The sequence below is a fragment of the Nanorana parkeri genome, unplaced genomic scaffold (genome assembly GCF_000935625.1).
Source record: "Nanorana parkeri isolate BGI_ZX_2015 unplaced genomic scaffold, ASM93562v1 scaffold225, whole genome shotgun sequence".
NCBI classification, from domain to species: domain Eukaryota; kingdom Metazoa; phylum Chordata; class Amphibia; order Anura; family Dicroglossidae; genus Nanorana; species Nanorana parkeri.
Genome location: NW_017306493.1, coordinates 1,233,179 through 1,249,748, shown reverse-complemented (window position 1 = coordinate 1,249,748; position 16,570 = coordinate 1,233,179). Strand labels below are relative to the sequence as shown.

Below are 16,570 nucleotides of genomic sequence, written 5' to 3'. Positions count from 1 at the left end.
CCCCCCCCCCCCCCGCTACTCTGCTCCCTGTTATTCTCCATGCTGGGAGACGCTGCATGCTGGGGCCTATGTCCCCTTCGATCCCCACCTGTATCAGCACAGGCAGCGGAGATCAAAGGGGACACAAACTTCTGCAGTTGGTGCCCAGTGGGGAGGAGATACCACTGTCACCCGCCATGCCTCCCGCTGTGTCCACCACTTCCCTCATGCCCCCAAGGTGTCCACCACAGCCCCATGCACCCTCTTCCGCTGGATGGGAGACTTGTAGCCAACAGTAGAAAGCCGGCTAGAAGTCTCCCATTCAGTGGCTGGGAGCAATAGCCAGTCTGCAATTGGCTATTTTAAAGTGCAACTTTCTCCTTCAGTTCCCTGATTGACAGCAGACAGTGGGCAGGTGCAATAGTCAGCTATTGACTATTGCAATTTGAAATGGCCTATAGCAGGCTGACTATTGCTCCCAGCCACTGCCTGCTGTATTTACATTCCCCAGCTAAAGTTATTGAAATGGAAAGGTGACACTACGAGTCTAATAGACCCCTATTGTCCAATGTGCTATCACATAGGGGGCTTGTGATTCCCCCATGTGATAGCAATGAAGTTATGTAAAAAGAGGAAAAAAAGAGTAAAAATAAAAAATACCAAAAAAAATGTAAAGTCCCCTGAGCCCGCGAACGTGCTCATACTAACAAACACAAGTCAGATGCATCTACGTACGAAAATGACAATTGCGCTGCACGTCAGGTATTGCTGCGTGCGTGCGACAGAGTGAGATTATTCATGGCCAACTCTAAACTGATGGCCCGGGCTTTTATATATATATATATATATCGATCGATCGATCGATATAGATATTATTAGTGCATTTAGAAAGTATTCAAACCCCCTTCACTTTTTGCAATGTTATGTTGCAGCCTGATACTACAGTTGTTTAAATTCTTTTTTTTTCCCTCATTCATTTACACTCAGTACTTCATAATGACAAAGTGAAAGGAGAATTTTAGAAATGTCTGTGAATTTATTAAAAAGAAAAAAAATGAAATATGACATGTACTTAAATATTCAGATCGTTTCCTCTGTTCTTTGTTGAAGCACCTTTGGCAGCAATTACAGCCTCGAGTCTTTTTGGGTATGATGCAACAAGCTTCGCACACCTGGATTGGGGGATTTTCTGCCGTTCTTCTTTGAAAATCCTCTCAAGCCCAGTCAGGTTGGATGGGGACCGTTGGTGGAGAGCCATTTTCTGGTCTCTCTAGAGACATTAATAGGGTTCAAGTCAGGGCTCTGGCTAGGATTTTCATAGAGTTGTCCCTAAACCACTTCTGTGTTGTCTTGGCTATGTACGTAGGATCGTTGTCATGTTGAAAGGTGAACCTTCCGCCCAGTCTGATGACCTGAGTGCTGTGGAACAGGTTTTCATTGAGGCTATCCCTGTACTTTGCTCCATTCAGCTTTCCCTCAACCCTGACCACTCTCCCAGTCCCTGCTTCTGAAAAACACAGCCACAGCATGCTGCGGCCACCACCATGCTTCACTATTGGGATGGTATTGGGCAGGTGATGAGCGGTGCCTGGTTTCCTCCAGACATAACGTTTAGAATTGAGGCCAAACAGTTCAATCATGGATTCGTCAGACTAGAGAATCTTGTTCCTCACAGTCAGAGTCTTGCTAGGCACTCTGCCATTAAGGCCAAATCGGTGGAGGGCTACAGTGATAGTTGTCCTTCTGGAACTTTGTCCCATCTCTACACAGGATCTCTGGACCTCAGTCAGTGACCATTGGGTTCCTGGTCACTCCACTTACTAAGGCCCTTCTTCCCCCGATTGCTCAGTTTGGCCGACTGAGCAGTTCTTGGAAGAGTCCAGGTTGTGCCAAACTTCTTCCATTTGAGAATTATGGAGGCCACTGTGCTCTTGAGAACCTTCAGTGCATCAGAATTTTTTTTTGTAGCTTTCCTCAGATCTCTGCCTTGCAATAATCCTGTCTCTGAGCTCTGCAGGCAGTTCCTTTAGGTGGCCATACACTTTACAACCCTCGCAAGACTTTGTCTTTCGAGGGTTGTTAAAGTAATTTAAAAAAGAACGATCTGCCCATCTTGGACCGGTTGTTCGACGGAAGACGCCTTCCATACACTTTGCGATTATCGTACGATCGTGGGATTTCCCGCGATTCTCCTACGATAATCGTACAGTGTAGTGATTTTAACATTGCTTAAAGTGAAACAATGAAAAATTCCTTTAAATATCGTGCCTGGGGGGTCCCCTTAAACTGCCTGTAAAGTGGCGCATCTGTACGATGTACAGAACCTGCTGCAGCAAAATTACATTTATAAAGAAAAAAAAAAAGTGTGCGGTTCCCCTCCCCAAACAATACCAGACCCTTTAGGTCTAGTAGGAAAGTTAGGAGGGACCCCATTTAAAAAAAAAAGCGTGGGGTTCCCCCCCAAAAGTCATACCAGACCCTTTAGGTTTGGTAGGAATTTTAGGAGAAACACCTCCTAAAAAAACATGGGGTTCCCCCTAAAATTTCCAACTAGACCCTTGATCCAAGCACAGGCCTGACAGGGCAGAAAAGGGGGGCGAGCGAACGCCCCCCGCCTCCCTGGCCATACCAAGCCATTTGCCCTCGGCACTGGGAGGGTGCTTTTTCCAGGGTCGCCCTGGAAAAGCACCATGACCCGTGCGGATAGGGACAAGGGCCTCTTCCCTACAAACCCAGGGGCATCCAGATGCAGCCCCCCTTGTGAATAAATAAGGGGTGTTTGTACCCCTAACCATTCACTAAAGGCTTAGAATTAATTGTAAATAAAAACACCAAACTTTTGAAGAAATCCTTTAATTGAAGAAAAAAAGACGTTTTTGACAAGTCTTTTATTTAAAAAAAAAAAAAAAACCAAAAATGGACGTCCACAACGACGACGCGACGAAATAAAAAAATAAATGCAAATAATTATTTAAAAAAAACAAAACACTCAGCTTTCTTTGTTTTACTTTGTGCTCTTAAGGGCTTCATTGTGCATATTTTATTTTCTTCTGACGTATTCATCAATTACTTTGCCCTTTGGCATATTCTAGTAATAGTTCCTGCTCGGGTCTGGTTTCAAGAGCGTTAATAAGAGCACTGTATAACTGGAAGGGTGCATAGCAGTAAAGCCACCACATGGTTATCTTTAATTTCCTCTCCAATTGCACGCAGTTGTTCTACAATTTGCAGCATGGTGTTCACGCATTTCCTGGCCTTTTTCTAGCCTCATCCTACATAGCTTGCGTAACAGATATTGTTTACTGTTTAGGTTTCAACACATGCAGTTTTTGTAATGCAGTCCACATACCTTTAGCGGTATTCTCTTTTCTTATGTGGATGAGCTGGTTCTCTTATAATTGCTTTTGTTTGCCTGTTCTTCTTATCCCATTCATCTGTGGGTCCATTAGTGGCTCTGTCTGTACTTGCCACAAGTCATCTTTGCTTAGCAGCATTTCAAGCTTGAACTTCCTTAGCTGGGAAATGCTATTGTTAAGCTTTGCAATTGCAAACTTCACATCTGAACAGCTTGCCATTTTTCAGTAGCTTGGATGCGGCTCTGGTTGACTTACAGTATTCTGTTTAGTGCCTGGGCCCATAACCTGTTATGTGTTCAGATGGAGCACTGAGATCTTGAGGAATGCTGAATTAAGTTTTACTTGCTTAGAAGAACGTTGCATGCGTGTATATGGGAAGTTTTTCTATAGTCATGTTTCTTTTACAATTCTGTATTCCTATATACACACACATGTAACGTTCTTTTAAGCAAGTAAACCTTAATTCAGCATTCCTCAAGATCTCAGTACTTCATCTAAACACATAATCAATAATAACCACAATGTAGAGCCAGCATGTGAACACTGGGAGTTATACTGCTATCTTTATATCCTCTGAAATTAGCCTTTGGTAGAAAGCAAAATCTGGTATACTTTATTTTCTCATTATCGTTGCTGTTTCCATTTCAATAATTTTATTAAAGTTTTCAAAATCATTGTACAGAGCATAACTCGATAACAATGACAACAAATGTGGTTGAAGAGCAACATACAGAATTGAAGTAAATAAACATATAAGATATGTAAGGTGCAGTATGGTTAGGTCATGCTGGAACAAGCGCTATGAGCTTCATCTTAGTAGCAGGTCGTAAAAAGAAACGGGGCACTCCAGGTCCTAAAGTCCAGCCACTCTTATGAATATGGAAGAAACATAGAAATAGAAGAACAGAAGAGTAAAAAGGGAAGAGGTGAAGAGGGGGGAGAATAAAATTTATAGAAGAGCAGAAGAAAAATGAAGTAGAAGAATGGGGCAGAGCAGCAGTCCCGGGAAGGAGCAAGCATGTTGTCACAAAAGCATCATTGCTCTTTCTAATGCCTAAAACTTGTATTTGTCACTATACAGACATAGACAAAGTGATAACAGCTGTCATGGGCCTCGTTTATCAAAGGATACTGGATATTAGGAACTGTCTTCTTGCCAACAGAAGCCAGTTCATTTCAAACATTGATTCTAAATCTGTATTTTTCCACTGGTATGTTGCATCTGGTTGGTTGCTGTTGGGCAATTTAAGCAATTCTTATTAAAGGTAGACTCAAGAACAGTGTCAATGTGTTGCTACTGTAAATAAGAAAATATCGCAAGGGTTTTAAGTGCCTCCAGTAGCAGGCCTGGATCTAGGGAGACAGCAGACTACCCCTAATGTCATCATCTTTATTACCATGCCTTATGTAGGTTTTGAAGGAGAAATCTATTAGAAAAACATTTCACAATAAAAAGAATACAGTTGTATTTAACAAATGTATGAAACTGTTACAGAAATCTGTTCCTGGCCAGATTTACCAGTGGTCACTAGATTGTCACTGAGTATGCACTTCTGGGATTATCCGAGAGACGTTGTGTCTGGAAACTCCTAAACCTAAGCCCACTGAAGGGTAAAACGGCTTGTGATGCTCATGGCTGCAAGTCCTTAACCAGTCATTCCTATGTGTACTAGTGTTAAGAGATTAATTGGGCATGTTTTGCAATGCAATGTATCTTCTCTTCCTCCTCCTCCACCTCCTCCTCCATTCTGTCTGCTGTCAGGAATAATGAGCACAATAAATCTCTGAATCCCCAGCTCCTTGGTCAGAATGAACAAGTAAAGGTACATCATAAGAAAGTGATTAGCCAACTGTTACAAGCCACAGCTGGGGGGCATATGAGGCACGCTAAATGCCCTTTTACTAGTGATAAGTGTAGGAAAAACAGCTATAAGTTTGCGCTGAAGTAAAATTCCATGGTACCAAAAAGATTGTGTTTTCTTCACTGAATGCAGAAGCTGCTATGGGTAATACCTCCCATGTACGTTCCTCTATATTACGTATAGTAGCTCCAATGTTTGATAGGAGTTCTTATTACATTTAATAAGTGTTGCTGGATAAATAAATAGTCTCACTGTGTATGGAATAGAAATGATTGGAGCAGAGAACCTGCTGAGATCAATGTCACACCTGTTATGTCAGCCACCTTGGGTGGGATAACTTGGCACTATGTAGCACCATCTGTGAGGAGTAATGCTGAGCTTGCCTTGCATGCTCTTAATTATTGGATGTATGCATCTTCAGAAATAAATCATTGAATCCTCTTGTGTACAACCTGCTAAATGTGTAGGCAGCACCTATTGACACTCACTTTTGTTTTCCTAAGGTTGAAGCGGCAAGTCAGTAGATAATGAGTGATAACATCTAATGACAGAGAATAACAGCATTCCTTCTCTTCCAATGCAGGATCGGCGAGCCAGAAGAGTGCGCTGGAATAGTGTCTTTCCTCTGCTCTCCTGAAGCCTCATATATAACCGGAGAGACAGTTGTGGTTGCGGGAGGAGGGCACTCTCGTCTATGAAAAAATTCATTTATCGTTGTGTTGCTTGCACTATTCAGCGCGTCGCGTCCAAACAATAAATATTGTAATTTGCTACATGTCCATTTTTATCATGTAGTTGGACTCTTAGTAATTGCATTGTGAAAATAATTTTCTGAAAATATGGTGTCAGAGTAGCACTGATGGAATTAAAGAAAAACATCAATAGGCCATGTTCAGCCTGCATGTGATTAAGCGACAAGCTGATTTATGTCACCAGACTTTACTTACAGAATGTCAATTATGGCTGATTAATGTATACTGCTGCCCACCCACATCCTACTAATGCTGTCACTGTTGGCCTTTGTTAATTTACAGAAGACACACCTCAGAGGTATGAAATATATTTTCTTATTAATAAAACCTTTATTAAGAAAATTGTTTAGAGTGTTTGTTTTTTTTTCCATATGAAGGTTTAGCGGAAAAAATATTTTGAGCTTAGCTGCTACCAAGAAAAGGGAACATGGCTTAGGCTTGTCCTAGCTGGCACCTTTTAAACCAGCTGGGTTTGGTGAAACCAGAACAAAAGATGGAGGTTCAAAGTAAAGTAGGGCACTGCTTCCAGTGCAATAATGCGCTCTATCCTCGGGGGCCCCTGGGTACAGACATATCAAGGAAGCACCAGGAAAAAGGTAGTGTTTGTCCTACTTTTCTTCACCCTTTCTCTAATATTTGTCTCAGCCCGACAACCATTGGGACAGTTTGCATTTACGCTGCAGAGACGGAATGTTTCTTTTTTACATTATACTGTTACCGGTGTTATCCATTATAGAAATGACAGGCCACCGTCACTATTCTCTACACATTGAAAATAGTGTCTGTTAGATACCATTCAGATCCCTTGTGATGTCCTTATCCTAATGTGAGTTGTCTCTTAAATAGGCTGGTCATTTGTCATCTTTACGTGCCATCAGCAAACTCTGCTCAAAAGCTGCTGCCTATGTCTAAACTTCTGTTATACGGTTTAGATCTGCAGAATTGCAGTTTGCTCCTTGCTGGGTTTAGGACACAACTGTTTAGATTTTTGGTGATTATTATTGTAAACATTCCAAACTCTGTCTAGAACTAAATAAAAATGTCTTGGCTTTAGATATACTTTTAAGCAGAATGTCAGCCAAAAATAATAGCCAAATGACAAATATCAAAAAGCAGCTTTTGCTGCAGTGCGCACTTTAAATTTGGCCACAGTACATCTTTTCTGTAACTAGATGTCCTCAGTTTTCCAGATTGAATGACAGTCAGCATCATTGGCTCTCCTTCCTGGGTCCGGGCTGTTGTAGAGCAGTCCCCAGCCTGTGATTGGACAGTTAATAGAAAGAAGCACAGTGATGAGCTCATCTTGCTGGCTATTTATGCTTCTTCCATTGCTGCTCTGCTGTACAGTGATTGGTAGTGGCTTATTCAGGTGCTTACACTGCTCGCATTTATTAATATACATTTAATGAGGTATTAATGTGTGTCTTATATCTTTCTGGAGTTCGGGTGCCATTACATAGTTCTATAAAGTATAATAAGCATAATAAACAATTGCATATTTTTTACATAATAAAATACTTGTTCCCTTTTTTTGATGCTTTGCTAGTGTTGATGATCTCCTTCAGCTGCTTTGCAGCTACTTTCTGAGTGCTACTTTCTATGCACCTGCTCCAGCAATGGCTGCATGCATGCATTTCTCAGGGCAGGTTGCATGATAGTGACAACAGTGCATAATACCTGTGTAATGTGTGCTGAAATCGTCACTTGCAGTCTCCATAGGGAGGCCATGTGACAGGGCGGCAATACAGAAGCACAACTGGGAGACTGGGACAGGGCATTGTCACTCTGTATAGGAACTGCCTGAACCTTGATGGAAGGATACTTGGGTATTATTTTAATTGCTACAGATTTTAAAATATGAAAATTATATTTTTTTCCACAGACTATTTATTGAGTGAAAACACAGAAAAAACATCAGTGTCAATGTATAAAAGAGAGAAAAGGCACTTCATATGTAACATACAGAATCTAAGTTATGGCAGAAAATAAAACATTTGAAAGTGACCAGTTATAGCAATTATCAAACTAGTAATAACATCAATTTGGGTAATTGAGAATAATGTAGATGTGGAGTCACGTCATTGATAAGTGTCAGGATAAATTAGTCCACTTGGGTGGCCAATCGCATGGGAGCCAGCGAGAGGCCTCCAAGAAAACACATAAAAAGAAGTAATAGGACGAAGGAATAAGGAGGAGCAGTTAAAATGATATTTTAAATAGCATTGAAGTGATCCTGATGCCTCCCCGACAAAACGAAACTGTATGCACTCTGTAAAAGAAGCAGATAAGTAATCCCCTCTCCAGCCAGTGGAAAGGAAAATCTTCATTTTCTTCAACAGCTTGCCCACCAGTCCCTGTATCACATCTCTACCCTGCAGTGGTAGAGACGGGAGGAACCACAGAAGCCAGAGTAATCCAGAAGTGTTGGATATTGGTGGCACCCAGATTTCTTAAACTTCTAGGTTTCTAGCCAAAAGTAAGGACCCTAATCTTCTGAACAGGCAAGATGTGTTTGTGCAACACTACCGACTCTACAGCACAGCCACTGATCAGATGCAATATTTAGTCACAGAAGAAAAGCTGTTTTGCAGGGTAGGTCTGTTCAGTAGATAAGGAACTTTCTTCTGTGTAGAAGCCAGGGAAGGACAGGGCATCAGCAGATCTGGTAAGGGATCATCTGCAGATTTCCATAAGTGCTGCAGTTAAAAAGTTTTTTTATTTTATTTATTAAATAAGGCTACAACCCTCCACCTACACAATAATGCTGTCTACGATGACAATCATTGTATCATCTATAATAGAAGTCACCAGCACTCGATATGTGCAAGAAAGCACTTTTTATCAAATTGTCACATGCTTCATACAGCCAACGTTTCGGGGACACGCAGGGTCCCTTCTTCTTTACTTCTTGCACATATCATCGAGTGCTGGTGACTTCTATTATGGACTGTATCTGACACGGCGCCATCCGTGTTGTCACTTCAAGCACCAGCCTTCCCTTGAGGTCTGTGCGCTGCATGGAGTGCAGGTGATTTTGTGTTATTCATTGTACCATCTGGTACATGTATAACAACTGATGAGAAAGTACTTAAAACATCACTTACACTGCTTAAATATTGCTTACACATTTATCCTGAACGGATATTTAAAACACATTTTACTCAAAATAGTTGACATTTAATATAGAATCTCCTGACCTTGCTTTTGGTTCAGTAACGGATGTTTTAAATATCCGTTCAGGATAAATGTGTAAGCAGCTACCTACTACTCTGATTTTAATTTGCATTAGACGTGCACCAGCAAAAAATTTGTTTCGTTTCCATTTGGATTTTGCTTTATTTTGTTTTTCGGAATTCGGGTCCGAAAGTCAATTGTTTCGGAATTCGGATTCGGACGAAATTCGTTAGCGGAAATACGTACGAAAATTCGTTTCGTTCGTTCGTTGCAGCAAAGTGACATTTAACAGGGAAAAAAAAGTTTTTTTGTTCTCAAATGTCACTTTGCTGCAACGAAAGTTTGTCCAAAAAAAACGAATCGGAAATTCGGATTCGTTTGCATTCGTTATACCTGTAATTTGGAATTCGGATACATCCGAATCTCCGGAATTTCAATTCGGAACGAAACAAATCACACATGTCTAATTTGTATTCCTTCTGCATTTTGAGCTGTGTATCACTACCTTTAGTATTACTGGGTCATCTGTTGGCCTCATGGCCAAACATCTCTAGCTCTTATTGTCCAACAACCTATTTTGGAAAATTGTGGATTCAGGAGCAGTGGTATGAGCAGAGAGTATTGAATCATTAAAAAATAATTTAAATACTTTCATCAGAGAACATAACATACGGGGTACAAGTACTCTTCATGCCTGGAACACACAGAGATTCATTCCGCTCTGAGGAAGGAGGTATATTCCCTGAAACGCGTCAGCTAGCAAGGCAGCTTTGTGTGGGGTCTGCCTTGTACCATCTGACAGATTATTGCTTTCTCATCTCTAGTGCAATATGGGAGACAATAAAGGTTGCATTTAATCTTCAAACACTCAACTATGAAACCTGGAGAGAGTAATAAATACAACCTTAAAAGGTATATAATTACATTCATAAATGAAGAATACAAACAAAATGGAGTTGCAAATGCTAACCATATTTAACACACTGCCTGGCCCAAAAAAAACCTCTGCACTCTAATATTACATTTGGACCACCTTTAGTTTTGACCATGGCATAGTTTCAATAAGCTTATGTAATGTTACAACATATATTTCCATCCAGAGTTGCATTCTTTTTTCACCAAGATATTGTAGTGATGATGGGAGAGTCAGAGAGCGTAAAGTCTTCTCCAGCCAGTGGCGGATCTAGGGGTGGGACGACCAGCCAGCCAGCCATCACCTCGGTATGCCTGCCCAAGGCAATCCGGGCTGGCCAGATCAGGCAGAGGTGGCACTCTAATCAGGCATGTTAGAAGGCCCTAGTGAGGATCGAGCGGCCACCTGAGTAGAGAGCCGCATCTGCTGCGCCTCCAGCAAGACTCACCGGACCCCTGGTGAGGGCCTGCACTGGCCACCTGAGGGCCCCACTGACCACCAGGGCCCACACTGACCACCTGAGAGACCCACTGATCAGCAGAGCCCGCACTGACTACCTGAGCGCCCCACTGACCACCTGAGAGCCCCACTGACAACCTGAGAGCCTGCAGTGACCACCAGAGTCCCCACTGACCACCTGAGAGCCCCCAATGACCTCCTGAGAGCCTGCACTGACCACCTGAGAGCTCCCACTGACCACCTGAGAGCCCTCCTGAGACCCTGGAGACACCAGGCTGTGAACCTGGAACAACATAGAGTATGTAGCTTCATATTATTTTGCATTGTTGTATAGTGTATTGCTGGGATTTGTAGTCTCCTATAGCCAGTGCCATTCTGCATTGCTGTATAATTTATTGCTGATATTTGTCGTCCTCTATAGTCGCCAGAGGTATTCAGCATTGCTGGTTTGCTGTAAAATTTATTGCTGGGATTTGTAGTCCTGTATAGCTGATGGTATTCTGCATTCCTGTATAATGATTTTACAGCAATGCAGAATAGCACCAGCTGTACAGGTCTAAAAATCCCACTAATACATTACATTATACAGTAGGGATGCACTAATACCAGTATCAGTATCGATGCCAATATTGGGCATTTTCACGAATACTCGTACTCATGAAAATCCCCCAATACTAAGCGTAGATACCGGCACCTTACATTTTTAAATGAAGCGGCAGTGTGAGGTCCTGCGCTTGCTGGGGGCCTCGGCAGCCTTCCTGTGAACTACGCAGAGCCTGTTTTTAGCGCCGACTGCATATATCTTTCCCCTCCTTTCTGGGGAACCCCACTGCCTGCAAAGCCCTGGGGAGACTCCACACAACCCTGGTGAGACCCCATACAGCCCTGGTGAGACCCCATACAGCCCCCTGAGACCACACACAGCCTTGCGAGACCCTGCACAATCCTCCTGAGATCTTGCACAGCCCATCTTAGACTCACACAGCCTTTTGGCAGTTCAGTTAGCAACACCTTATTTTCTGGAAGTGTCCCTCCCGAGACTAGACTCTAGATCTGCCCCTGTCTCCAGCACATCACAAGGATTGTCAATGGAGTTAATGTTTGGACTTTGTGGTGGCCAATCCATGTGTGAAAATGATGTCTCATGCTCCCTGAACCATTCTTTCACAATTTGAGCCAGATGAATCCTGGCATTGTCATCTTGGAATATGGCCATTGCATCAAGGAGAGGAAGAAATCCATTAATGGGAAAACCTGATTATTCAGTATATTCAGGTAGGCAGCTGACCACATTTTAGGGGCACATAACATTGCTGAACCTAGATACATTATCCAATGGAAGGCTTTAAACCTAGATCTATTATCCACTGGAAGGCTCTGAACCTAGACTCATTATCCACTGGAAGGCTCTGAATCTAGACTCATTATCCACTGGAAGGCTCTGAACCTCGACTCATTATCCACTGGAAGGCTCTGAACCTAGATCCATTATCCACTGGAAGGTCTTGGACCTAGACTCATTATCCACTGGAAGGCTCTGAACCTAGATCCATTATCCATTGGAAGGCTCTGAACCTAGATCCATTATCCACTGGAAGGCTCTGAACCTAGATCCATTATCCACTGGAAGGCTCTGAACCTAGATCCATTATCCACTGGAAGGCTCTGAACCTAGATCCATTATTCAATGGAAGGCTCTGAACCTAGATCCATTAGCCAATGGAAGGCTCTGAACCTAGACCCATCCACTGGAAGGCTCTGAACCTAGACCCATTATCCAATGGAAGGCTCTGAATCTAGACCCATTATCCAATGGAAGTCTCTGAATCAAGACCCATTATCCACTGGAAGGCTCTGAACTAAGACCCATTATCCACTGGAAGGCTCTGAACCTAGACCCATTATGTAATGGAAGGCTCTGAACCTTGACCCATTATCCAGTGGATGGCTCTGAACCTAGACCCATTAAACAATGGAAGGCTCTGAACCTAGACCCATTAAACAATGGCAGGCTCTGAACCTAGACCCATTAAACAATGAAAGGCTCTGAACCGAGACCCATTATCAACTGGAAGGCTCTGACCTGTTTGCTTAGCTAAATCCAGGACTTTTTTGGGGGGGGGGCCATGCAGTGTATATAAAATAGTATTTTGTTAATTGATGTATTCATTAAAGCCCAAATCCTGCCATTTATTATCTTTAAGAAAGTGAGCTCCAGGACCTGGCTGTTCTGTTTGGCAGATGAACCTGGATCACAAGACTAGCCGAACAATATTACAACCCCAATTTTAGGTGATCAGATTGATTTCAGCTGTTTGCTTGGAGTTTACTTTTAACGAAAGCATTTCTTTTTAATTGGAGCAAAGCAACCTTTTCCATACCATACCCAGAAGATGAATTACATATGTTCTTATATACTTCTACATACATTCTTATACACTTCTCATAACAATCTTCCTTAAATAAAATAGAAATGCTTACATTTCCTTGCCATGCCGGCTGATTTTTAAACAAAATCTGGAAGAGTAATCAGTGAGCCCTGCATGGCCCTGTGATAAATTTAGAGACCGTGGAGCTGTCTCCGTGTTTATGTCTGCATGTAACAGGATAGCTGAGGATGCTGCAACCTTCTTCACCAAGGTAACTGTTTCCATGGAACCGCCTCTCTCTTCCTCCTGCTGCCATGGTCACGGTAGTCATGGCCCAGCTGCTGGATGTTGCTAGGGAGAAAAAAGAAGACTGTGTGCTAATAAGCAGAGCTGTGTACACGGCACAGCGCCTGTGTGTCCACAGTGTAAACCACCGCCGATAATAAATAGCCATAGCTGCCGATTAATGTACATTCAGCGTCAACACAGAAAGTGCTTTTATTCTATTTGGTTCACCCTTTATTGCCCACGTAGCATCCATGTGCCCCGTGCAATGTGGATGTAAAACACGAAGCGAGCCGTGCCCCGAGCCGTGCCCAAGTTTGCCAACCATCGCCCGCAGCATCCATCTGTCCTCCACCCACGCCAGTCCCTCCCTCCTGGGCATCCCGATAGAAGAATATCTCATGCCACATTGGGAAGACACCTGGCTCCCTGTGTAAGTAGCCGATCCTATGCTGCCATCCTCTCTCCTCCCTATACACACAGCCCTCTTCCACCCCTGCGCCCTCCTTACAACCTGGCAAAAGCCTCTCCACTTTTAGCATCCCTCCTCCTCCTTTCCATCCTCCACCCCCGTCAGCCGTCTCAAAACTGCATCTATGGGCACTGCGAGGTGAGTACAGAGCAGCTCTCCTGTATATGTCTGCTACATAGCATATGGATTTGGGGGGGAGGGGGTGTTTACCATTCATACAGTACGTGCTTTGTGTATTTGGGGTGATCACAGAGCCCATCACCCTCTCCCCCATCCCCAGCCAATCCTGTGTGTGTCTGCACACTTGTACATCAGCTTAGTGCATATCTGTGTTTGTGCATAAACAAGGGAGATCTGCTTCTTATTTCTGCTGGCATTTCTGTAGATACAAACGTGCTTGTGTTTTGTACATGTGGTTGGCCTACATACATTTATTGCAAGTCGTATATGTGCGTTCACGCAGTGCAAGTAATAATTCTGTATTGTATGGAAGTGCTGTGGTTTTTTTAATAATTCCCTTTTCAAGGTGTGTATTGATTTTGTTACATTGCTACCTAAAATGGGACTGTGATTCCATTTCCCTGACTCTTCTGATTTTTACTATTTGCACTGTAAGCTGTTTTTGTGCCTTGTATGTATCAATGCTAGCATTGCATAGGCTAGGGCAGTTTAGAGGAACTCAGTCAAGTCATGTAGGATGTTAATGTTGCTTCTGGTGCCATGTATGTACTGATAAAATGTGCAAGCAAAGCACAAATGGTTGCAACATAGTAGCAAATGAGCAGATGGATGGAATGGTTTCCCTTTAGTGACTACACGCGTCAACTGCATTGGGTATAGAGTGTGTAAAGTCACTGAACCGTACATAGTATTTGTTGTAATTGTCATGTTTTTGTTTTCTTCCCAGGTGATTCTGGCAGGCACGTAGGCTAACTAAGATCCGGCGAGAGAGACTTTTAGAGACTGCTTCAATTATAGTTCTTCAATTTAAAGCGATAGTTGTCATTTATTAGGATATATTATATGAACATACACTAAAAAGATTGGAGGAGCTTGGAAGGTTTCTTTCTGTCACTAAACTGGTCAGGCCATCAAAAACAACAGGACTCATCGACAGGACTACCTGGGGAATATATCATGCGTTTTGTCCCTTGAAACTTTTATTTACGTTGGTCCATCCTGAGGTTGGGAATTCTAGTGGAAACGTAGAAGAACATTATGCTTTCTGTGAGGAGCAAATATTAAAACAGGCAAACTGGGGCTTGGAAAAAATCGATGTGAAACCGGCTCTTGCATGTTCAGCGGAGGGACATTTGGATTTTCAGATGGCGGGTGTTATATGGGAGACTGGCAGGATGGCCGAGCACATGGATATGGTGTATGCAAGGGTCCGACAAGGCAAGGGGAATACAGTGGACTTTGGAGCCATGGGTTTGAGTCACTGGGAGTTTACACCTGGCCAAGTGGAAACACATATCGTGGCTACTGGGATCAAGGCAAGAAGAATGGCCTGGGAGAAGAACACAAGGGACGGTGGCTGTATCGGGGCGAATGGACACATGGACTAAAAGGAAGGCTAGGTGTGAGAGAGAGCCTTTCTGGAGCACGATATGAGGGACTATGGACAGACGGACAGCAGGATGGTTATGGCATGGAGACGTACTCAGATGGAGGTGAGAAGATCAGCAATACAGTTATAGCTATAGAATTGTACCATATAACATGTAGGATGATGTATACAGTTAGTTGACAAGTCGGCAGAAAATGATAACATAGGTGTTTTTTATTATAACTACAGTCTGTAACAATTTAGTGACCATCCTCCTTATCTCTCTTCATATTTGCATTCCGTGTTTACCCACCCTGCCTACCTCCCATTCCATCTCTGCAGGTACATATCAAGGCCAGTGGCAAACCGGTAAGCGTCATGGATATGGGGTACGTCAGAGTGTCCCATATCATCAAGCTGCACTACTCCGTTCTCCCCGAACACCAACACTCAGTTCTTTGCCAAACTCCCCTGATGCCCACACCGATACAGCCCCAGGACTACTTCCAGGAAGCCCTGCCTCTGGATCCCGTGGGGGTTTTGTCCTGAAAGTTCGAGGAGTTGGCTCCGAGTCCACTGGACCTGGCAGCAGTGGCAAGCCTAAAAAAAGAGGCTTCTTCTTCCCACGTTCACTTATACTTAGTGGGTTCCGATTGCATCGTGGATCAGATACCAAAGCCCCCACTAGTGGCCGAGACAGCCAACGCAGTTCTTTGAGAAGTGAAACTCGGGGAGCTGGTGGATCTCTAGGATCTAGTGCTAGTCAAGATGGATCCAGTGCAAGTGTAGCAGAAACAGAGTCTGAGCTACCGATTGCTGCCTGGGAAACAGAGACTTATGCTGGCGAGTGGAAGAGTGATCGCCGCAGTGGGTATGGGGTAAGCCGTAGATCAAATGGGCTTAGCTATGAAGGGGAATGGCTAAGAAATCGACGGCATGGTTATGGTAGAACCACCTATCCGGATGGTTCCCGAGAAGAAGGCAAGTACAAGATGAACATGTTGGCCAGTGGTAAAGTGAAGAGTCTGTTCCCACTGCGCAGGGGTAAAGGGAGGGAGAAGGTGGAGAGAGCAGTGGAAGCTGCAAGAAGAGCAGAAGCAACTGCCAGGCAGAAGCAAGAGATGGCAATAGCCAGGTAAGAGCAAGTGAAAAAGTTACTTACCATACAGACTTATGTCATTGTCTTTTTTTCAGGGTATTCATTTTCTTTCGCATACAGGCACGAATGTTATTAGAATGCGAAATGGTACTGTGTATTTAAAGAACATACATTAGTATTCAGTGGAGACACATGTTTTTTTAAACCTCTCTTATTACATATAAACTTCATATCTTATTGACCTCCCTATCAATAACACTTGTTTTCTATGTCCTGGAACATAACAATTGTGTGTCACAAT

At 43.1% G+C, this 16,570-nt stretch overlaps 2 protein-coding genes across 2 annotated transcripts in view; both read left to right on the top strand.

Annotated features, from left to right (window-relative positions):
• LOC108786752 (dehydrogenase/reductase SDR family member 4-like) overlaps positions 1-6,284 on the top strand; it is a 21,430-nt gene extending 15,146 nt beyond the window's left edge. Inside the window, exon 8 of the mRNA XM_018556110.1 lies at positions 5,781-6,284. Coding sequence (XP_018411612.1) covers positions 5,781-5,895 — 115 coding nt within the window. The 3' untranslated portion in view covers positions 5,896-6,284. The remainder of the gene's footprint in view (positions 1-5,780) is intronic.
• An 8,489-nt stretch (positions 6,285-14,773) lies between these two features.
• Positions 14,774-16,570, top strand: part of JPH4 (junctophilin 4) — a 29,178-nt gene continuing 27,381 nt past the window's right edge. The window contains exons 1-2 of the mRNA XM_018556148.1: positions 14,774-15,294; positions 15,513-16,305. Coding sequence (XP_018411650.1) covers positions 14,916-15,294; positions 15,513-16,305 — 1,172 coding nt within the window. The 5' untranslated portion in view covers positions 14,774-14,915. The remainder of the gene's footprint in view (positions 15,295-15,512; positions 16,306-16,570) is intronic.